We start from the raw sequence: 23,764 nt of genomic DNA, 5'->3' as shown, positions 1-23,764 counted from the left end.
CTCGCTCCAGGATGCTGACCTGAAGAAACACAGGGGTGGCAAACTGCTCTTCATGGCTGTGAGAGAAGAAAAAGGAAAACAGGAGAAGAGAAGGACACTTTCCTGTCAATTTTCATTGGTGCTCCAAGCTCCGTGGTGTTCCCTGGTGGAGGCATTGGCAGCATCAGACCACACTGCACTCACCCTGAGGGAAGGGAGCAGCTCAACGACCTGCACTAAAATAAACTCATGAATACCTCGTCGAGCAAACTGTAACGTCTGGGGCCACACATTGCTGCAGCCACCTCTGCTGGAAACGGTGTGAGACAGCTTCTGTCTAGTGCATAATGCAGTTGTGTTGCCTATGAACAGCTCGGTGCAGGACTTGGGTGTCCCCTGGCCATGGAGGGTGCCAGTAGCTCCTCCTGCATGAGTGCTGGGGCTGCTCCTCTCCAAGCCATGCACCACCATGGCTGCATCCCGCGTGCTCACTGAGAAACAGCACTGTCACCAATAGCTTTGACCCATGAGCTAAAGAAAAGAAACGCTCCCAGCTCTTCAGATCTCTCTGGAGCCAAAGACACCATATTGCAACCAGCACTTGGCTGGAGCAGCCCCGGGGCTGGAGCGGGGCCATCGCTGCCTTCTGGAGAACACAGCACAGGTGTCTGCCCCACTGGTGCTGTTTAAGCCTCATTACTAAGTAGCTCCTAACCTTTTCCTTCATCCTCTCTTTCCTGCGATGGCTGGCTGCCTGAGGAAGATGAGTGGAGGCAAGCACAAGTAGCAGCATCTTCCCAGGGGAATGGGCTAATGCCATTTACTCCATTCTCCACCAGCTGGGTCTTGGCTGGGGAAAGAGACCATCAGCGAGCACACGTCCTTGGGCTACAGACCCAGAGGAGGAGGCAGAGAAGCCTGAAGAAGGGATTGAAGTCGAGCCACTGAGCCCCAGCAGCAGGGAGGCCTGGATGCAGAAACCTGTGCACAAATGGTGTTGGCAATCAGGGCTGGCTGAAGGCACTCGGCTGTTGGCCATTAAACAATGCAGCCTGATTGATTGGGCTGCAGAGTGCTGTGTTGCGGGGTCAGCTTGCTGGGGTTACAGTTCTCTGCTTAGATTGATGATCCTCAAAGGTCAAATTCAGAAAGCAATTCCTCGGTAAAATTGATCCTTTGGATAACAAAACTTCTGTACATTAGTGAATGGCCGAGCAGCGAGAAATAGAAGTGACCTGGGCACAGCAGGCAGGGTGACCAGCTGCCTCTGCTTTCTCTTTAATTTTCCTTGTTTGCCCCAGTTAGGAAGTGAGAGGTTTCTCTGGGAAGAGCAATGCTCCATCACCCTGCAGTGATGCAGGATGGGGGATGCAGGGGCTGAGGATGTCCATGAGCACCCATCCCATCCCCATCCCACTGGCAGGGGAACATGGGTGCCTTCACAGGGCAGGAGATGGCTGGGGAATGTCCTGGGAGCTGGTGCTTGGCTCCACAGCAGCGAGTGAGTGGCATTTGTGTACCAGCAGGCACATCTGACTGCTTCTTGCACACAGCCGTGCATCACTTCCCTGGTAGTGAGAAGATTGGGTCCCATGGTTTTGGGGGGGGGGGGGGGGGTGTAGCTGGAGCCAAGTTAACAGTGAATGGGTTTCACCCCAAAACGGTTGCTTTGCCCTCAACAGGGGATGCCAGGAGCAAGGATGTGCTGCAGGCAGAGAAGGGGATTGAGGCTGCCCCAGGCTACCACGGGGGACCAGTCGGTGGTCACCCACTGCTTACATTCCCCCTGCGAGACCAGCAGGGTCCAGGACAGGAGCCAAGTGCTACCTGCCACATCATCAGAGGAAACAAGGGGGATGCCAGGCCCTACCCTCCTTGAACCCCCTCCCCTGCAGCTCTTAAACACCCCCTCAGCTGGATTTTAGGAGCACACTATTGCTGGCTCCCATCCCATTGCTCCCACCAAAGGTAGGAGGGAGAAGAGCTGCAGCTCTCAGAAGCTGTTGCTCTGATTCAGGCTGGGCCCAGAGCAGCAGTGGTGAAGCATTGACCTGCTTTAACCTGCTATCTCGCCTGCTTCCTTCTCGTCTGACTGTTCTGAAGTGAGAGAAGGAGGCCGTGCTGTGTGGATGCTGAATAATTCAGAGTCTGGCTCCACAGCATCCCAGGGCTGGGCACCACCTCTGCCAAAAGGCTGGGATAGCTCGGCTGAAATCCTTCCTTATCAGAGGCAGAGGGCACACGGTGATACACAGCATCCCTCCTATGCAGGTATTGGCCAAAGCTGCTTTCTTCCCCTGGGTGCCCAGATCCATGGCTTGCTCCCAGAGCACTGAAGCTCAGAGGCTGTTAGTGCTTTCAGACATGACGTGGCATCTCCAGCTCCTGCTAACACACAGATTCAAGTGGAGCACGCTGAGTGTGCCTGCCTCTGCTCCACGGATCGCATTTTCTTCCTTCCTCCCTTTTAGAGACTGCAGCTCCTCTGCTTGATCAGAGACAGGGCAGGGTTGTAAGACAGGGAGAGACACTGCTCATCCAGCTTATGCTGAGCCTCTGAGCGGGGTTTGGTAGAATTAAGGACAGGGAGGGGAGGGAGAGGTAAAACAAATCATACATGAGGTCACTCATCCAGCCATGCGTGAGGAGCAGCAAAGGCAGCCTTGGCAGAGCAGGCAGGCGGCTGGGGAGCATCTTTAGGATTGCCAAGGAAGATGAGAGAGACATCAGGAGCTGGTGGGCATGCACAGTGCTGGGAGAGACCCGGCTTTCAGCTCCCAGTCTAATCCAGGTTGCTTATCCCAGTGCAGATTGAGCACAGGAACCAACAGGCCATGTTTCCTTTGTCTTCTCTGCAAGCAGTTCATACCCCTCAGCATCGCATCTCTTGTGCAATTAGCCCTCTAAAATGAAGCACTGCTTGGTCAGACTTCTTAACCCGTTCACATAAGGCACTATGGTTTTCTAATGGTTCTGCTTCTGAGGGTGTAAATTACTGCATGAAGCAGTAAAAACCCATTGGGCTGTGCTAAGGATCCAGAGCCTGGAATGAAATGAGAGGTTTTGGTCCCCAAAGTCTCTGTCTGATGGCCTGAGCTTGGGCCCAGGAGTCACCAGAGCCGGGTGTGAGTTACGGGCTCAGCCTCTGTGCTCTGCATAAGTCACCTCCGGAGCCTGAGCAACAGGAATGATTGTGCACAGAGATAATTATTCCCTGCATACTGCACTACAGCTCATTAAAAGTTTGTTAATGTTTGCAAATTGCTGAGTCGTGCTTTTCGTTGTTGCCTTCTGTGGTGACGCGGGGACTAAAAGGCAGATTCTGATGGTGACTTGTTCTCTGTGTTATTTTGGTCACAGCAGGCTGCACGTAGGGAGAAGGGTTTGTGTTGGGCAGCTTCACGCTCTTGACTTTAGCACACTGCATGGGGGCCAAGGGGCTGCGTCCCACCAGTGTTAGCCATGCTCCAGCACGAGGCTGTCCTCTCTGCCTCCAAGCAAAAGCCTCCATCTGAGCTCCTCACCCAGCTTTCTGTGACAGCCTTCAGTCTCAGCTGGAGGCGTTGACTCACCATTAGATGGTCTGCGCAGTCAGATGGTGGGAGTAGAGAATCTCTCATCTTGGAACAGAGGCTGCAGATCCCTCTTAGGTGAGGAAGTGGACATTGGAACCCCAGCACCAGATACCTGGGGAAAACAGCTGAGTTCAGTGAGAAAGTCCTGCAGAAGGAATGGGGAAGGGGCAACCAGCACAACTTCACCACTACGTTTTCACACACGCAGGCAGCACTGCACTAGGGGCAAGGAAGAGTGGCAGTGACACCCGACAGCTCTTCTCCTGCCTTCTTCTTCCAGGTGTAAATGCAACCTCCACGCTAACCTGTGCACCTTCAAAGAGGGCAGCCTTCAGTGCGAGTGCGAGCACAACACCACGGGGCAGGACTGCGGCAAGTGCAAGAAGAACTTTCGCTCCAGGTCCTGGCGAGCAGGATCCTACCTGCCTCTCCCCAACGGGTCCCCCAATGCATGTAAGTAACCTGCAGCGAGCCAGCCCTGGCTGCACTCCCACCTTCAGCTGCACAACACCCGCAGAGGGGAGGTGATCCTCGTCTCGTCCTCCTCCATCTCAAATCAGTGCGGAATGTCTAGCTTTGGAAAGGGAAGTGGGTGTTTACCTGTGTCTTAGTACGCAGGGAACCGACAGAGGATCTGCGTGGATGCAGAGGTGACTTGTTGATTACTGGTAGAGGAGCGATGAGTTCAAATGATGGCCAACAATAGGAAGGATGGCCTTGAGCCAAGATACAGGTCCATGGCTTTGTGGCAGTGCAAATCACTGTCCTTTGAAGGCATTATTTAGCCGCAGCAAAGCACTGGCTGTCAAGTAGTCCACGGGCTGAGCGCCGGCACTGCTCAGCTGCGGGAGGGCAGGCTGCTTTCTGGATCTCTTTCTGGATCCTGTTCTGTGTTGGTATTTCAGGCAAGCTCCTCTGCGCAGCTCCAGTCTCATCCAATTGCCTGCTGGAGCAAGAAGCAAAGGCACGCAGATGAGATGAAGGCTGCATATCCACCATCATTCTTGCAGGGGAACTGGGGCAGGAAACATCACAGATGGGCCAGTTTCTCCTGGGTTTCTGTCCAGTCCACATTAGCAGACTTGTTTAAATGTCATGGAGCCACAGTAGCCACTCCAGCCTTTCAAGCAGCAGCTTTGAGCATCACCAAAGAGAATCTTTTCCCTTCCTCCCCCCCAAATTTTTTGAAAGATTTATGTGCTTTAAGATGATCAAAGCTGAAACTCGAGCTCCGAAGGCTGTGACGGGAATGTTTTGTGTGTGCCAGGGCTGGTAGATGAGCAGGTTCTTTGAAAGGGAACGAGCTTGTCAGCTCCCACCAAGCGGCTGCATTGCTTCAAAGGAGCTTGGGAGAGTTTCTGGTGTTGACAGGCACAGACATGCTGTTCTCTCCCTTCCCTCCCCTCCGTTCCTCGTGTCTCTTCCTATTTCTCTTTCTCCTCTGCTCTTTCTTCTCCCATTCATCTCTCTTCCCATCTGTCACTCAGTCTTCTCCCACCCTCCCAATTCTTACTGCTTCATCCTCCCTCTATCCTGTTCCTCTGCAACAGAGGCAGTTCTCTGAAGCCCTTTCCTCCTGGTGGTCTCACCTCTTCCATCACCGGTCCTGTTCTTTATGTTCATGCAAAGCTGAGACTTTCCATGATTCTTCCACTTGTTACAATGGGGAAGACCACGGCCATCAGTTTCCTGGGTGCTGAAAGCCAGAAGCTGGTCCTTGGGTGGCCCTCAACTGGTCGGTTTGAAGCCAGTGACTTCGCAGTGTCCTGTTGAGTGAGTGCTGCAGCAGGAAGGGTGTTCAACCTTCCTTGCTCGCCAAGAACTCCCCCGGCTGTGACAGCACCCGGTTCAGCCCTTACAGCTTGTACTTAGCCCAGTGAACCTCAGAAGATGTTCTTGGCCTATAACATCAAGGAAACGATGAACAGAAAAACCCATCATCAAGGACCATGCTGGTTTTCTCCCCCAGGTGAAAGGCTTGAGATGCCAAGACCTCAGACAGCACTGTCTGGTTGCCTCTGGGGTTTGACAAAAGCAGCTTTTAAGCTCTTGCAGCAAACAGATATGCCTATGAGCAAGACCCCTGCTAATTCCTTGATGTTCAGTCCCACGTCGTGACTCTGTGATCTTCTGCTGGTGTCAGAGCCAATGGTGTCCTGCTTCCAGTAACTGGGCTTCTCCTTGTGTTTTCCAGGTGCAGCTGCAGGCTCAGCCTTTGGCAGTAAGTACAACCATAACTGAAATGCTGGCGTTTAACACCTCGGTGCATGGGCCTTGTGGATGTCACTAGGAAACAAAAATGGTTGTTTTCTGTCCATTCCCATTTTCCAGGCAATAATTCTTCCCTAATTGTGCTTCATTTTCCATCCGGCCAAAGAGTCTTACATTTTCCTGCTTTGACTTCAGAAGCCTCATTTTGCCTCCCCCTCTGGCACGGTTTCCCCCCATGAGGTTCGTTAGTATGGCAGCCGGAAAGGAAATAAAAAAGCCTCTTCAAACCCATCAGTGCTCGCTGTGAACTTTCCCCCCCCTGCCCCAGTATTGCTGAACTCTGCTCTGAGAAGGAGCTGGGTTTGAATTATTTGGCATAGCATCCAGTCTGGGTTACCCTGGGCTGTCCTATCTAGAGCGTGTACATCCATATGTACATGTGTATGTATATAAACATACATCTCTGAAGTGTTGGCAGCAAAGATAGAGCTCCACTGGGATTGTTGCTGGAAGACTGATGGTATGATAGGAGTCCTTATTTAACAAAGCTGGAGGTTGTTTGATATCAAAGAGTCTTGAGGTTAGGGTAAGCAGAAACCTGGGCTTCTATTTTATGGCTCAGAATTACCCTCAAGAAGAAACAAATCAGGGAGCTGAAGGAATAATGACTTCTTTGGTCTGCAGGCAAGGGGAAAGAATCAGAGGAGAAGCAGTTCCAGAGAGGTACAAATGCAGTTAAGAAAAAATACACCTATTTGGAAAGCGGAGGATGGGTTTTCTGGGTAAATGAACCATATTTAGGTTTCAAGCAGTTAAACTGAAAGGGTTAAAAATTCCAAATAGAATTGAAGGAATCCCTTAAGTAATTTGGGATTAAAAACCCCAATGTTTTAACAGTCAAAACTACTCTTTTCCTGATGAAAACCATATTGATGAATCTTTTCTCCTCCCTTAACAGAACGTGGCATCCTCGGTGCTACCTTTGTGTCCCTGGAAAATGTTTCCCATCACAATGTCCTGCTAGGAAAAAGCTGTGGGGGTGCTGGGAGCGATGTGCAGGAGGTGGACAGGAGGGATTTGTGTCCAAGGCCGGTTAAGGAGAGATTATTTAGCCTGCATAGGAGACTAGGAGTGACCTAAATTAAGTATTTAAACTAGCTCAGGGCTATTATGAAATTAAGCATGATAATCTGCCTGAAGCAGTGGGACAAGCAAGGACAGGAGGGCAGCAGGTATAAGTTAAGTAGGAATTTGTGTTCCACTGTTATTTTAGTTGGGGCTCTTGCATTGAGCATGGTGGTGTACCCGGGACCGCTCCTGCTCAGCTCCACGGGGGCTTGTGATGTTAAGCCATTAATTAATTTGTCAGTGGAAATTAATACAGTGCCAATTGTAGGGGTTGGTATTGATGGTGCTGGGTAGTTTGGGTGGCGGAAGGAGATGGTGCTGTTATGGAGCCAGGGCTCCATGAACACAGACATCAGGCAGCGTAAGCACAGCACTGAAGCGCAGCTCCTGGCAGGTTGGGCTGGGAGGGCTCCTCTGCTCCCCCCCATGCTCATCACCCCATCTGTGCCACAGTGTGCTTCATTTCCCCTTTTCAGCTTAATTGGCAATTAGTTTATGATTGAGCTGTAAGTATTTAAGCCAATATCTGCACCAGCAGGGTAAGCTGATGCTGATACAGTCACAGCCTCCTGCACGCACACACGCGCTCGCTGCACCCAGCGTCATCGAGCCTTAATCCCCCCAGTGCCCCAGTTGTAACCGCGCTGGGATATCGGTCACCAGTGCAGCAGCCTCATGGGCTGGCAAGGAAACCCTCCATCCATCCCCCCCCAGTAAGTGCCTCCACCTCTTCTCTTTGCTTGCTAGCGTATGAGCGACCGCAGCGGGTTACCACCACAAAAACCACCACTGCAAAAACCACCACCACAACAGCGCCCACCACTACCACCACCTCAACAACAACCACCACCACCACCACCACCACCACCACCACCCTGCCTGCCACCACCACCCAGCCAGGTTGGTGCCACGCTCCCTGCCTCGCTCCAAGAGCCAGGACTTCACTGCTGGGCTCCTCTTTATAGCTGCTTCCCATCCCAGTGTCGGTGGCCCTGGCTATCTGCTCTGTAGGATGATAAAGGGACATGGATAAAAATCACCCTGGGCAGACCTGCGTTGCTGTTCTCTCCATTCGGTCCAAGGGCACTTTGACGTGTAACATGAGCTAGAAGCCTTTTGGTCCCCATAAGCAAGGAGCCAGCCACAACGGGTCCACCTCAAAGCCAACAACCGCACCATGGGTTGACATCCCCCCCCCCTCACTGGGTGATCTCACTCTGCTGTCACTCTGTTATCATCAAGGCAGCAAGAAGTGAAGCCAGGACTGGATGCGGGGGAAGCAACACTTTTCCCTTTTTTTTTTCTCAATTTTGTTTTTTTCTTTTCTAAAGAGAAAGGTTTTCAAAACCCATCCCTCCTCGAGCCACTTGGCACCGTTGTTCTGCACGGGGCTGGCACGGCTGCAGGAGATGCTCTCTTACAGCTCCAGCACTAGCATGGCAGGAAGACAATTAAGGCTTTACTGTCCCACTGTAAATTAAACCACATACCCCATCTTGCCTGGCTGGAAGGAGAGAGGAATCATACTCCATCCTGCTCTATCCCGACCTCCATTAACATTCCCCAGGCTGCTGTACAAGCATCCATGGAGCACACCGGGCTTGGAGCTCACACGCACACCACAAACACCCTTTCTAGCTACTAAAACCACCCTATGGAGGAAAACCTTTATCGTTTCTCGGGGGGCTCCTCCTTCCCTCCGCCCCTGACCAAGGGGACAACGTTTTCGCTTTGTCGTTTGGAACCGAGCAGAGAGGACTTAACAGCAGGACACTTTTTTAAGCTTCTCATGGGGGAATTAGACACACATTCCTCCCCTCGCCACGCTTTCTGGGCCTGATATTTCCCAGGAGGACGTTTTACACCCACAGTGTGTTAGTAACAGTCTGTCTGGGGGAGCTGCCAGAAGCCAGTCAAAGGGATGAGGAAACTTGGTTGCATGTTTATGCAAATATAGATATATTCGTGGAAGTACCCTGCTTGAGTAGCTCATCAGGAAGCACGGAGTTTAGCTCCAACTTCCTTGGAGATGGAGGGACCCTGGGCAAAAGAATGCAGGAGAAGCGCTCCTTACCCAGGACCTCATTGGTATCCACCAGCCCTGCCTAGAGCTCACATGGCCCCACTAGTAGCAGGGGATCACATCTGTGTCTGCACCATGCGCTTAGGAGCATTGATCTTTATCCATGCTCACCTGTAGCGATGCTTTTAGGTCTATTTCTTTTACAAGTGCTGTGTACGTGAGGGTGTGTGTTCAGTGTCTATACTGTTTATGACTTGCAGTGCTCTGCTTCAGCTGGGGCGGGCAGGATAGCGTCTGCGTGGGGTTGGGGGTGATGGGGATAGTCTCCCCTGCCAAATTTCTCCGAGGGTGATGTGATGTACCTTAGGTTTATTCCTTCTCCAAAACCTGATCTGAATGTGTTCAGAATGCTTCCATTAACTGATGGCAAGGGACAAAATAAATGAGTAAATCACAGCCCAGCCGCCAGATCTCTGGCTTGATAAGGCCAGGCCTGAGCTTTGAGCTCCTCGACCCCATCCAGAACCCCAGAATGCTGTGCCAGGGGATGGAGACAGTCCCTGGAGGTGCTGCTTCAAATAAGAAGGTAGGCAGGGCCACCCAGTGGTTCAGGGATCTGCTCATGGGCAGCATGCTGGGTTTGAGGCCAAAGGTCCATAGTATGCCTTTGATGAGCAAGAGGGAATCAATTCACAGCCTAATTCAGATCTGCTTTTGACCAGAGACATCCCTCCCCCTGCAAAATATAAACTAAATAATATAAAATAATATAAAATACAAATAGCATAAAATATAAATGCTTCTTTAAATACATGACATCCCCAAAGGGCTGTGAATCTAACTTGCCTGGACCTCAAGAGAAACACCTTGTTAAAGAGATGCCCCTTGGAGCTCTTGGTGAGGAGATGCAATAAAACCCAAGCTGGGTCAGAGTCCCAATGAGAGATATTCTGTTGTTATCTGCCTTAAGAATTCTAGAGCATTGCACAAATCCCTCCTTGCTTTAGGACAGCTCAACCTGCCAGCTTTGAAAGCCCTTTCAGAGCCCTGCCCCATCCTGCGCTGTTTCACCCTCTGATTTACACACTGTCTTCTGCCCCTGAATTTCTCCTTCCCACCGTAAGCAAGCATCCTCAGACCAGCCTCTGAGTTCGCTGTGCCCGTGAGAGAAACAGAGAAAAAACCAGGTATTTAAAGCCAAAGTGATGTGTTTTTCCCTTCTCCTTCATGCCTCCGCACGTTAGTGGGTAGCGGCAAGGCAGAAAGCAATGTAGCACGTAGGCTAGAGGAGTAGATTAGATTTGGGTTGTCTCTGGGGTGCATGGATCTGCTAGACATCTGCTTCCTTTGGCTGCTCGCGGTGTTTTCCGTGGTCAAGGTGGAGCTGTGGTCATGTTCGTAGGATGCTTTTGTGCCCGGTCGCCTGGCATGCGGTAAGAGGGGAGAGAAGAATGAGCTTATGGGCACGGTCTGTGGTCTGAAGGCAGTCAAGGCTGCCAGAATGGGTAGAAGGAAGGGAAAGTGCAGAGCTACCCTAAGGAGGATGCATTAAGTGCTATTCCCATTTGCCTTCTGCGATTCTGTTATTTTGAAATCTTCCTTGAAGCCTGTCAAATTCTTCCTTGCCATTTGTTACATTTCTCCCATGCTCAAAATAAGCAAAAAAAAAAACAAAAAAAAACTCTTTTTTTTTTTTATTTATTCGCTTCCATTTCCCCCCTTCTGGTTCGTTGGTTCGTAGCAGTTTCCTCAGAGCCAGTTCACCTCCAGACAAACAAACCCAACCTGCACCCTGCTTGGTGGACAGAAAGAGAGCACCAAAAGCCCTTGGCACAGCTGCTGCAGAAAGGGAGCCCTGTGTTTATGCTTTGAGAAGGGCTTTTTCTGGGTCCTTCCCCACCATCCCCGTGCTGTTTGCCCCAGTGGTTTGTGTTACAAAGCGTGATTTCTTGGTGCCATTTACTCTACTTCCCTAGAAACCCACCAGGACCACCAGTTTCCATCGGGGCTGATACAAGCCCCTGGGACAGGAGCTGCCTGGACTTTCCCATTAGCATGAGCTGGGTCTGAGGGTGAAACGTGTCTCTCCCCCTCCCAGCATGTAAAACTGTCCATGAATGTCCCAGAGCAACAAGGGAAAGGTTCTCAGGATAATGAGCATTAATAATTTCCCTGGCTCTGTAAACGCGATTGAGTGGAGGTGTATGTGAATGACTAAAAAGCAAAATGCCTCCAGGGCTGGTTTTTATTGTGACTCTAATTAAACCCTTGCCAATTTGCACGGGGCTTTTTTCATATTCTCTTTAACACCGTATTAATATCAATTGGTTTCCACTTTCCAGCTGAAAAGGACAATGTCTATCACCTTCTCCTAGGAAAAGGGATGATTTTTTAATGACAAGCTCTATTTTATTCTGCATTGTTTATCATCCCCTTGTTTGAGGCTGGGAAATCACATTTCTCTCCTAGTCGGGTTTGTCCTTTGAAACTTGGCAAGGATCAAGAGATGGGTTTTTTTTCTCTCCTCCTCCTTATGTTACCCAACTGGAGCCTCAAATTAATAATATGGCTTTTAAATTTTTTATTCCTTAGTCTGTTTTCTAGCAAACCTGGGGATTGTTACCAATACTGAGGAGAGGGGAGGGGTATGGGGCCGGGGGGGGGGGGAGGGTTTGCAGGGAAATCAAACCAGTGATCTATAGATTCCTTGATGGCTTAACTGCAAATTCTTTAAGTGGTATTTCTAAGGGACAAGCAGAGCTTGAAGGGGAGCCTGGAAGTTTGGGTTAGGAACCAGGACTTTGTGCCTCCATCCATAGACACACATGCTATTCCTCAGTTCCATGATTTCAAAGCAGAGGGGTGCAGATCTGTGGATGAGGTCCTTAAGCAAAGATGAGCAGAGCACCCTGTGTTCAGGTGGGCTGAGATCGGGCAGCTCATCCCTGCCCATGGCAGGGGATTGGAACTGGATGATCTTAAGGTCCTTTCCAACCCAAACCATTCCGTGACTCTATGATCACACCACTGCCATCCTGCTCTGTGCATCAGGGCAGGTCACCAGCTGGTTACCAGCTCCCCCAGCACACCCAATAACACTGCTTTCCCTTTGATCCCTACAAGACTACACCAGCTTGTCAGAGGCTGCCCCCCTGCAAGTGAGCTCTCCCCTAGCCAAGGATGGCCCCGGAGCAGAAGGTAGGAGATACGTGGCTGAGCTGGGTCCTGCCAGCGAGTACCAGCTCCCAGTGCTCAGCAAATGCTTTAGTTTCTAGATCCATGTCTCTGTTTTCCATGCATCTCTCTCCTCCTCTCACCTGGGAAAAAGCTCAGGTCTTTGTCTGTGCCCTACACGCAGCTGGGAATCTGGTGAGGCTGGATTGAGCCTCGGGGTTTAGTCATATACATGAAAGATGAGGATGGTAAGTGGTAGAGGAGATTGTTCACAGCTTGCTGCTGGGGTGAACGGAGAGGATCATGGAAATCCTGTTGTCTCCCGAGACCGGAGTCTGTTTGTAGAGCAGAATAACTTTGTAAATAGATAGGCCTGTGTTGTTCATAGCAGAGATGCCTTCTTGTGTATTTCCTCGCTCCAGGTCTCCTGTGTGACTGCCTAAGGTGAGATGCTCCTGGTGGGAGCCCTGGGAGGCTTCACGCTGGCTGTTCAGGCTGCAGCTTCTCCTCCTCAGCACTCCCACCAGCACGCATGCTTCGGCAGTTGCCTGTTGGTGCTCAGCTCTCATTTCCCATGTGAGATGCCTGTAGCTCGCTCCAGCTGCACACATTAGCATCCCTTCCAGTGCAGAGCACAGTAACTGTTGAAGCTTGGTCCAGGACACAGCCCAGTGCTTGGAAATACTCAACTGGGGAGGCTGGAAGTGCTGAAATTGAGGTTCTTTGGAATTGTTGTCATTTTGGGTCTGCCTGTGGTCTCACAAACCATATTCGCCTACACAATGGGCATCAATGCCAAGTGATGCTGACAATCTGTGCTGAAAAAGGAGGGTTTCTGAGCCTTGACAGTGGTCTGCAGATGTGCTTCTCTGCACGCTAGGGCAATGTGATGACCACATGCCAACACTCAGCCATCCAGCAGCTCCTGCACTCTCCCCTTAGGAGTGCTTTTTGTCTCTCCTCACACTTGAGGACTCTAATTTCCAGGAGACGTTGTCTCCCATTCCTGCTTCAACCCGTCTGCAATAAGATACAACTCCACCAACCCACCCTGCCTAGAGCTTCCAGCGTCCCTTTGCCACCTTTTTAAGGAAACAGGAGGAGGATGTGTATTAAATCCGATGTTCTCTCTAACTGATGCCACTGTAAGCTGTTCAGCTCCCACCAAACACAGCAGCACGTGGACCGAAGCCACCAGACCCTCCCAAGAACATGCAAGGTAAGGTCATGCCTGTCCAAGGCTAGAGATGCCACACTGGTGGAGGAGGGTCTGGACACTGTGCCAGCCCACCATGGGGTCAGGGGAAGCAATGGGGATCCAAGGAGGCCCCCGTGTCACAGCAGCCTCACAAATGGCATCAGAGGGAGGATCCCTGTGGGATCCCAGCATGGCTCAACCTTGCTCTTTATGGGGGTTACCAAGCACCGAACCCCATCAGCTTGAGTTGCAGGTGATGGCCTTTACCCCCAGCACCCCAATCGTTCAGTGTGGGAGGGGGTCTGGCTGGCAGCACAGCCCCAAGGAAGCTCCATCCTGGTCAGAGCAGCCCCTTATCCAGAGGAAACATCCCAGCCCAGCCATGCTGGGCTCACCCTGGGAGCCCTGACCCCACCACGGCACTCAGATGTGTTTCATTGTTCGGTGTAGCAGCTCCGAAGAGCAAAGCAGGGCGCACAGCACACTCTGCAGGCAAGAGGCACGGCAAGAAGCCAGGTACGTGAGCAGCGCCTGCTCTGCAGGACCCTACAGCAAGCCCTGCCCGATATCACCTCCATAGCCCTTGCTCCCTTAGCAGCTTCTTGGTGCTAGTTGGTGTGACCTCCATCAAACCAATGCCGTGACCAGTAGATGTGTTTTAAGCTGTTCAGACCTGTAGATCCTTATCCTGAACAACCCAATTCCCACCACTGAACGTGCATGAAGGGGGGACGAGCGAGTAGCTCCTTCTGGCTCCGCACATTGCGATAGCGCTGTGCAGCGAGTTTTTCATGCATCCAACTTTAAGAAGGGGAGAAAAGAAGGAGAAATTCAGCAGCTACAGCTGTCTGGTGCAGAAATAGCTGCCAGTGCTGCCAGAGCAGCGGTCTTGGCTCGGGTCAGCATTGTTCCCGTAGCAGAGCTGCTCGCGGTAGGGTAGGACGCGGAGCGGTGCTAAGCAGTGAGAAAACATGTGTCTGATTTCCCTTAAGCATCCTCAAAGAGCTCAAAACTCATCCGGCTCAAACCAGACTCTGGCCCAGTGGCTCCTATTGAAACGTATAAAGGTAAGAGGAGGGAGCGGTGCTCCAGGGCTCTCAGTCTTTGCCCAAGTGATGTGGTCCAGCAGCATCAGACATGGAGAAGATGGGGAGGGTTTGCATATCCAAGCTGTGGTTAGCTGTATGCAGGAGTGCATCCCTAGGGTGAAACAATGCTTGGGAATTGCAGCAGCCAGAAGTATCCAAGCTGAAATCCTTTAGATAGTGGTTGAAGAGGCAGAAGCTCTTTCACAGAAGATCAAGATTACAACAGAATCTCAGCTCCTCCTCAGGCAGTTATGAACCACGGGGAAACCTCTGCCCTGCTCCATCTTCCCTGGCCACCATTTCATTAAGACAAGTCTCCTCCTGCAGTTGCATGTGCATGCCAACCCATACCGTTCCCTCCCATCCCTTCATCACTGGTTAATGTCAGAGCCTGGAACAAAACCCCAGCTCCGAGCCTCCTCTCCAAAGGCTGGGGAAGCTCAGACCTGGCTCACACTGTTTCTGCTCACGTTATCACTGCCTGTGCTGGCTGGGACACCTCCTGACCAGGACAGCAGGGCCACAAGGCAGCCAGGGTACCTCCTCTCCTTGTGTTATAAACTCCCAGCACCCAAACACTGCAAGGCAATCACCACCCCAAGTCATGGTAATGAAAGCAAACAAGAAGAAGCAAATAATCACGTTCCTCTGGCTATAAATTAAACCTGGCTGGTAGTTTCCTAGCATGTGCCCATGGCTGAGAGAGGTCAGCCCTGGGGACAGGAACAGTGCTTGGACAAGCGATGGTGGCATCTCCCATCCCACCAGCAGCCTTTGCAGGCATCCCTGTGCTGTGCCAGGCAGCCCTGGTTCAAACCTTCATGCACTTGTCCACTGTTTCAAGGGACCCCACGCAAGCCACGCTTCCTTGAATAGAGTCATTTTAAGCACTTAACCTGAGAGTCACCACGCTTCACACCCAGCATTGTTTTGGAGGTACAACAGAAGGGACAGAGGGGAAAAAGCCAGGAGGCAGTGAGGTTTTACCTGGACATCAGCAGCTCCAGCTCCACTTCAGCCTTGTCCAGGCCCTTCCCATCCCTGGAGGCAGCGTTGCTGCACCCTCTGCCAGCCCCATCCATGGACCAGTCCCCTCCTTGCCACAGGGAGGCAGAGCACAGCCTTCGCTGGGGCTCTGCCCCCCCATCCCAGCTCCCCCACAGCTCCTGCGGCTCCACCAGAGCCAATCCCAAGCACCAAGCTGAGCTCTGCTCATTAACAAGGCAGCTCTTTAATTAACACCTGATCCACTTCCAATGCCTGCTGCCATCATTGTGCCTTTCCTTAAAGAGATCATGTCCTGGGACAGGCAGGGGCTGGCTCCTGCCTGTCCTCACCCCAAGGGGACAGATCCCCCCTCTCTGAGCAGTGTCTTCCACCCCAATCCCCCCATGGCAGCCCCTGCGTGCACCCATCCTGCCCAGCCCTGTGTCAGCAGCGGTCGGGGCTCCTTTCCTCCACCCAGCGTAAGGAAGGATGCTCCCAGCCCATCTCCCCAGCTCTCTCCTGCTCTCCGCAGACTGCGAGTGCTACGGGCACTCCAACCGCTGCAGCTACATCGACTTCCTGAACGTGGTGACCTGCGTGAGCTGCAAGCACAACACGAGGGGCCAGCACTGCCAGCACTGCCGCCTCGGCTTCTACCGCAACAGCTCGGCGGAGCTGGATGACGAGAATGTATGCATAGGTGAGCGCTGCGGTGGCCTCAGGCAGCACCGGGACGTGGGATGGCTCTCGTAGAACCTTCTTCTATGGGGTGGGCTTCAGTTCAGCCCCTCTCTGGAAAGAGGGGGGACCTGCATGCCCCCAGTCGTTACAGTCTCTGCAGCCTGCCAAGGCATCTCTCTGCTGGAAACAAAGCCCAAATACTGTCTTTCCAACCTGATTCAGACGCATTGCTCTACCAGAAGGTGCTCAGCTCCAAAGAGGGGTGGTCTTGCACTCATGGCTGCTTGCACTCATGCAGCCACGCTCTCCCAGCCCCTTGGTCTCTAAGGTCCCTCCCGTAGCACGTAGCCAGGCTTTTCCCAAGTCACAGCATCTCCCTTGGGGCAATAACAGGGACAAGGCCCTCAGGCAAGGCAGGCACTGACAGCCCTGTCTTTGGGCAGAATGTAACTGCAACCAGATCGGCTCCATGCACGACCGCTGCAATGAGACCGGCTACTGTGAATGCAAGGAAGGTGCCACGGGGCCCAAGTGTGACGACTGCCTGCCCAACTACTACTGGAGACAGGGCTGCTTCCGTAAGTACCTGAGGCACAGTGGTGGGGTGGGGGTGAGATGGGTCCAAACCAGAGAGGGATCCTCAGCACTGCCTGCTCGGGTCCCCCGTGATGCTCAGAGTGAGCAGATTCCAGCCATTTCTCCCAAATCTGAAAATGACTTGATAGCTTTGCTCCTGGAGTTTGCAATCCCCACTGTGTTCCTCTGGCCTTGGGACTGCTCTAAGGGGTTGAATAATTCAACCCCTAGGAGCTAAAGAAGAAAGCCAAAAGCTTCTAATTTGTGCTGCAGCCAAAGGGTTTAAGATAGCCCGGATTACCACTCAAATCCTTTCCTCCCTCTCACTTTATAGCCAACGTCTGTGATGACGAGCTCCTGCTCTGCCAGAACGGCGGCACATGCTACCAGAACCAGCGCTGCATCTGCCCTGTGGGCTTCAAGGGGGTCCTGTGCCAGCAATCCAGGTGTGAAGCCGACAAGGACTGCGATGGTGCCTCCAGCGTGCGCAGCAGCCTCGGCGCCGTCCTCCTCGGGGTGCTCGCCCTCCAGCTGCACGGGTGGGGGGACCTCTGAACCTGCAGAGGAAGGAGCTCAGCCCAGGCACATCACCCGAGGGGCCGGGGGAGACCAAGGTACCCGGTGGCTCTCCCCACCGTCTCCTCCGCCTTCCTTCACGCTAGGACTTGCACAACGTCTTTCAGTCCACTTCCCGAGCAGAGGGGTGCACGGAACACGAGGGGCTGACTCCTGCCCATGAACCCATCCTGGCAGCAGCCGGGGTGGCCGCAGCATGGAGCCGGCTGCCGAGCAGCAGCACGGGAACTGCACCAGCCTGTGCCGGGCCATGGTCCAGCAGCCCAGCGGGGACATAGACCCATCCTTCCCTCTGCACAGTGACTCTCCTTCCCTGCTCCACACAGGGCCGGGGCCACGGGGCCCTGGTGAAATAGTGCCGCGATCCAAGGGGTGTTTTTTTTATTATTACTTTCTTTACTTTGGTATAGGCTGGGGTGTTCTTTTTATTTTAACTCTTCTTAGTGTCCTGTATTGAAGGAGCCTGTCATGTCAACTCAATTCCAGAGACCCATAACACAACAGGCAGGGGAAAGGGGAGGGAGGGAAGTGGGGGGACTCTGGTCAATCATTGCTGCATAGTCCCACGTCCCACCACGTACCGTTGCCTACAACTCTAGTTGCTGCATTGATTTCTGTATTTTCATTGCTGGGTTTTGTTTTCTTGCACTTAACAGAGAAGGCAGGGCCATCAGGCACATGCTACATGAGGAGTGCAGTGTCTTATCCACACACATCCCTATGGTGTACGGTTCGAATACGTTTTTGGGTAGAGACTTATTTTTTGTTTGGATTAAATGTTATACAAGAACCACAACTTAAAGGGACATTTTGCCATGAGCATTTGATTCTGGTGTATCCTCCTCCAGTAAAGCAACTATTAATGGCTGCTTGATCACTTTTCTTCTTGTGTGCACAGTTAATTACAGGTAAAGACTTATTTTTTGATTCATAATGTCCTCTTGTGTTTTCTAAGTTATTACCATGGTGCACCACATGGGGAGGGAGAGGTATCCTCATTACTGAGCGCTGTTAATTATTTCTCCTAATTACTTTGCTGAACCTAGGTTAGACTACTAACTGTAGACAATGAACAGAGCCCAAGTGATGTATTAAGCACTGCTCTAGTGTGGAAGGGCCATTTCCAATGAGCCTGCAAGCAGAAGAAGGCTGGGCAGTCCAAGGATGCTTCTCCAGGGGGACCTCCGCTGTCCAACCCCACTGCAGCCCCCCCAGAGCTGCTGCCATGATGTAGCTTTGCAGAATGAGCTGCTTGAGTATTCTTAAGTGTGGGGCACATTTTGAGCAGCGTTTAACGACACAGGTCACAGGGCTTAGTTAACCCACCCTAAAATTAATGGGGGTTAAACTCACCCTTCTGAGATCTGATCTCCGAGAGTGGGCTGGTACAAGCATTATCTCCCTTTCTTTAATGCAGTCGGTTGCTGTCTGTTGGTATTGACGCTCGCTCTTTGTCCTTTCTGACTGCAATAGATTTTAAATCCTCATATGTTACTGTTCGTACAAGTAATAGCATTGAAAAGACTGTAACAAGATCAAGATCTCTAATGGCACTTCTGGAAGGTGAAGCAACGTTCTCCTTTCCCTGTACTAGTGTTTTTCTCTAGAATATTAGACTGAGCAACAGAAAATTTACTACTTCATAAAGCTGTGCCCCAGACAAACTCTGCACCCAGCAGACTCCCTGCTAACACACTTTTATTGCGATGCAAGCAGGAACGTGCCAAGCAGCCACACTGAATTCCTATAGAGAATAATCTCAGAAGGGTAAAACAAAGCTCAGAACTACCCAGGTATGAAAATGCTGAAGGTAGTAGACCACTGCACTGGACCTTCTTGGTTTGGTGGGTTTTCTCTTGGTTGACTGGGCGCTGGTTGGTTGGTTTGGGGGCTTTGTTCATCTGTTTTTAACATAAAACATCACTGGCTTTCCAACTCAGCTAGAGATTGGACCAACTCCCTGTGAAGACAGAATACCCATCAGGTTCATTCCTGGACCTTCTTTAAAGTCACCTTTGAGCCTTCCTAGTTGTGCAAAGCCCCTGTGTAATAGTAACTGCAAATGACAAACATGACACGCTTCATCTCGTGCAAGAGATGGAATCCTTTAGGCTGTGAGCAAGGGCAGGGCTCAAAGAGAGTTTCAGACTTTCCCCCTGTGGCTCTGCCTGCAAACAGAGCACTACAGCTCATCTTTAGGCTCAGCACAAAGCTAATCCTGTGTGTTGGTGAGGAGAGAATGGCGTTTTACCTGTCCAGCAATGCTACAGAACTTGCAACCCCACAACACAAACCACTGCAAGACAGAAAAACAAACCCTCAAAAACTTACCCTTGGTATTTAAGAAAATAATATAAAACTACTGAAAGCTTCAGCACTGAAGAGCCATTAACCTCAGACTTCCATCAGCACACAGCTGCCTCCACAAAGAGCATCATTGAAATAACATAGAGAGAAACCATCACAGCAAGTACCCACAAACCCAAAAGCTCATCTTCCTTAAGAGAGAGACATTTGTACATCGGTTAATGCATCCAAATGGGAGAAGTTGTCCAATGAGCTTGGTACTTTACTTGTGGAAAGGTTAACCAAAAGGTACTTCTTTATCTGAAAAAAAGCCACTCGTGCTCATTCAAGAGGTTTTCAGAGGTATCCTGCCACTGGCATTTGATTCAAGAAAGTTTCTAAACAATACTTGTCTGCAAAAAAGTGACCTCATCAAACAGTGCAAGTAGAGCTTCTGTTTTCCCTTGTTTACCTCAAAGTCTGCTCTGGTTTTAACTATTTATAGTAATCACTAAATAACCAAAAGCCCCAAAGCAACACAAATCTACCTGACGTGACAGACCACTACGGCCAGGCTGAGTCCACAGCCCCAGCCACAGGGGTCAACAGCAGCCTGGTTTTATCCATCACCAGACAAAACATCAAGCTGATAGTCCCTGGTGCTGGAGACAGAAGGAGGGGGTAAAAATTCCCTTGGCACTTACCAGGTATGTTATTTGGTATTTTAAAGATGAGGAAGCAGAAATCTCATCTACAGAAGTGATTCATAAGAAGCCTTGTGAGGGCTAGAGTAGTGAGAGAACCAACACTTTAGTGGTAATAAAATTAATGGTCTCGCCACTCAACTCTGTTCTACAATTGGCTTTCATGGAAAGTCCCAAATGTAAATAAAACAAAGCTCCCTGAAAAGGAGCTGAGCATTCTTGCTCAGAAATAACAGCAGAGCTGGTGTTTGAAAAGCTTTGTATTGCTATCTCAGCCCTTCCACCAGGGAGTCAGAGAGTTTGGCCGCTATCGCATAGAAACTGGCTAAAAATCACACTGATTTGGGATGCAGAGAAGAGCTTCAGCGTGTCCTAAAGGCCCCTTTACCATTTTGATTCTCCAGGTGTCATAACAAGTTTCACTGCAGGGTGAAACGTGGGAGGAAAGCCTAAAACCACCCATTTTTATCACATAACCACCTTCTCTCCTGGCCAGCAATAATACTGGCTTCCAAACGCTCCATCCCAACCACACTCTGCTATTTCAGAGATTAAAATAGAGAAACCGATGGGATTTCTTTGTAGCAAAGGGATTTCTTGCTTGATGCCACAGTGAAATCAGTGACAGAACTGGACAGCCACACCAGTGTAGGCTGTCAAGCTACAAAACAAGGTTTTCTACATCTTTACAATACCAAATGTAACATGCACTGAAATCACCTTCATTTTCATTTCTAGCACTGGGAGGTGGTGGCAAATTAGTCAAGGCCTTAGAAGACAGATACACATAGCTGGAAGGTCTCATGTGTCAGCGATATTTGATGTACGAGGCTGCTTAGCTTACATTTATTTGCACTAAAGAGTAAGGCAGTGGGCTCCTTTCCAAACATCTTAAAAAGAGGAGACCTTATATATGGCTTGGGAATGGATCCGTTGTGGCAAGAGACTGCATTGTATCATTAACATTATAAATTCCATTTACAATACAGCAGCCATTTCATCCATCATTTATTCATGCAGACCAGAGAGAATGTCTGGCATTTTTAGGACCATGGTTCTGCTTATTCTTGGTATTGCTACAGTTGCTGGGCTGTGAATGAACAGCTCAGCTCCAGCTATTGGCTGCTCAGGTCTCCCTCTTCTGCATGAAAAGTAAACCCCAGCATCTCACCACACCTCAGTAACTGCATAAATCCCAAGTCTCACCTCTGACATTACCAGGGTTCCATGTTACATGGGAACAGTTTACCCTCAATCAGTACATTTGGTCACTACAAGTCTTTTGTCACTCCAGAAGCATGTGCTGCTCCGTATTTCCCTTGCATCAGTACTGCAGGAGCTACTTCCACTTTATGGACTGGCATGAGGAAGGGGCGAAAAGCCTTGCCAGTCTGCACATCTTGTACCACCTAGACTCCCAGCTCCTGTTAGACCCCCATTAGCTGCTCATTAATTACAGCACTCACCTCATCTAGGAGGCAGTACTGCAAAAACTCAGTGCCCCACTGGAAGTCTGAATGTAGATGAGACTGGAAGTAGAGGGTGAGTGTGGCACAGCTCTTGTGATTACCCATAACCTAGATGGCCCCACGAGCTCAGCACACCTCAGCCCATCCAGATGGATGGCTGCATAAAAACCTGAACACAGCTTCTTCCAAAGTTCTGTGGCAGAACCTCCAATTAAACTCTTTTGCCTAAAGTTGAGTGTTTCACTGATTCTTCACTTTAACACTCAGCAGAACAGAACAATCACGGAACAACCTCCTCCGGCTGTCACTGGTTCCAAGATGACACTAAATGAATAAAGCAAGTCTGCATTCACAGCTTACCAACACTGACTGCCTGTCACTACTCAGCACCTTGTTGCATGGAATGTAAACAGCAGAGAAGTTATGAAAATGGTACCTAAATTGTTTGTTCCCTAATGCAGGTTTTATTTGAAGCAACAAGAAGCAAGCTTTGGATTGGAGTTAGCTTGGTTTTCCATGTTATGGGTATAAGAGAGAAGGGAAGGGAAAGTTAATTAAAACTACAAACATACTCTGAGTGATATGGGAAATATGTTCTAAGAGCAATTAAAGAATACACCATTAATGATACAGTAGCAATAAGCTACCACTGACAGAATAACTTAGGTCAGATAAATCCAGTATTAAATAACCAAAGTCCGAGCCGCTGACCATGCCTCAGAGATGATTTATGGAAAAACATAGGCATTACAGAGGACATGGCCTATTGCAGTGTACAAAACACAACAGAATTCAAATGGTAAAACAAAACTTCTTCCAGCATTGCAAGCACAGCGCTCAGAAGACCATGTTCTGAAATGCAGACTGAGGAAGAAAACTAGAAGAAAAGCTAGAGAGAAACAGTCTTTTGACAAAATTGCACTTAATGACCAGAAAAGCATTTCCTCATTCACACTGTTGCCAGCTTCACTTTATTTACATCGAGACAGTCTAAATGGCTGTCTTACACCCAACAGAGCCACGAGGTTTCAAAGATCATAGAAAAGATCTAGAATATGACCATTTTTAAATATTCCTATGAACATAAAAGGAGGTAACACATTGGGCATGGATTCTGGGATGCGGGGGTGACCAAGATGTCCAGTTCACAATAGTCTGATTCATTCCAGCAGCCTTCCTGCTTGCACAAGGTACACAACATCAAGCCAGAGTCACAGCAGTTTTAGAAGAGCATGCACTGCTGACAAGAGGTGGTCAGGGTTCACCAAAGCAATTAAGATTGCAACAGAATGAACAACTAAAGCTAAAGAATGCACATATACCCATTTCACTTCATATGCATCTCAAAGATTCTCCCCTGGTATCTTAAAATGCTCTGTACCATGGAGCACAATGAGCTGGACAGCCACAGACAGCAACTAAATGCCTCTCAACACACCTACAATACATGCTACCAGTAAAGCACGTTTGTTCTGGGCTTGGATGCATTAAGCTTTACTGGCAGCTACAGTCTGAATTGATGTTTTGTACAGTAAGGCACCGGTATTTCACTGGACTGGCTTGCATGTACCTCTCAGGCAGTGGTTTAAAGGACAAAGCTAATACTAATCACTCCAATGAAAGTGTCAGGACAGAAAACATAACTAAAGATGATGGCTAAATCCTGGCTAGAGCAATCTGGCAGCTCAGAAAGCCACTGCTGGGATGTTGGCTAAGTGTAAGTCAACTGTGGGGGGACAGAAGGATCGTGCCTGCCTCAGAGCAGGCTGTACTTCAGCACAGATACATGGAGACAGCAACCCGGCCCACTCGCAGTACACCCAGCTTGTGCTAACACAGCGTGGAGCTGCATTCCCAGGCAGAAGCATGCTAAGGTACCACCATGCAAAACTGTGCACATAAAATGCTGCTCTTCACCTCCTTCACACACATTCTCCAGCTGAAGTGATAATTCCGTCACCCCAAAGCATTATTAGCATAAGTAATTCCACTTTTATTGTGAAATGTTATGATGAGAGGAAGGCTTTCTTAAAAATCAAGTTAGTTTTCCTGCACCACCCCATTTTACTGGTTATATATTCTTCATCAACACGGTGGAATGAACCCAGT

General features: G+C 50.1%; 1 protein-coding gene across 2 annotated transcripts in view; it reads left to right on the top strand.

The window, feature by feature from the left end:
• The window catches only part of NTNG2 (netrin G2), a 44,961-nt gene extending 26,838 nt beyond the window's left edge, over window positions 1-18,123 (top strand). Inside the window, exons 4-14 of one of the 2 annotated variants that reach the window (XM_061476511.1) lie at window positions 3,835-4,007; window positions 5,749-5,775; window positions 7,641-7,793; window positions 10,041-10,103; window positions 12,040-12,114; window positions 13,265-13,309; window positions 13,739-13,804; window positions 14,281-14,355; window positions 15,896-16,063; window positions 16,488-16,622; window positions 16,955-18,123. In XM_061476511.1, the coding sequence (XP_061332495.1) occupies window positions 3,835-4,007; window positions 5,749-5,775; window positions 7,641-7,793; window positions 10,041-10,103; window positions 12,040-12,114; window positions 13,265-13,309; window positions 13,739-13,804; window positions 14,281-14,355; window positions 15,896-16,063; window positions 16,488-16,622; window positions 16,955-17,175 (1,201 nt within the window). In that variant the 3' untranslated portion in view covers window positions 17,176-18,123. The remainder of the gene's footprint in view (window positions 1-3,834; window positions 4,008-5,748; window positions 5,776-7,640; window positions 7,794-10,040; window positions 10,104-12,039; window positions 12,115-13,264; window positions 13,310-13,738; window positions 13,805-14,280; window positions 14,356-15,895; window positions 16,064-16,487; window positions 16,623-16,954) is intronic. The other variant, XM_061476510.1, reaches the window with a different exon arrangement.
• Window positions 18,124-23,764: the final 5,641 nt, after the last annotated feature.

This window comes from Pezoporus flaviventris, unplaced genomic scaffold (assembly GCF_033815535.1).
Source record: "Pezoporus flaviventris isolate CSIRO_AGI_PZ_B2104156 unplaced genomic scaffold, CSIRO_AGI_Pfla_v1 ptg000097l, whole genome shotgun sequence".
Lineage (NCBI taxonomy): Eukaryota > Metazoa > Chordata > Aves > Psittaciformes > Psittacidae > Pezoporus > Pezoporus flaviventris.
This window is presented reverse-complemented; position numbering and strand designations above follow the sequence as displayed.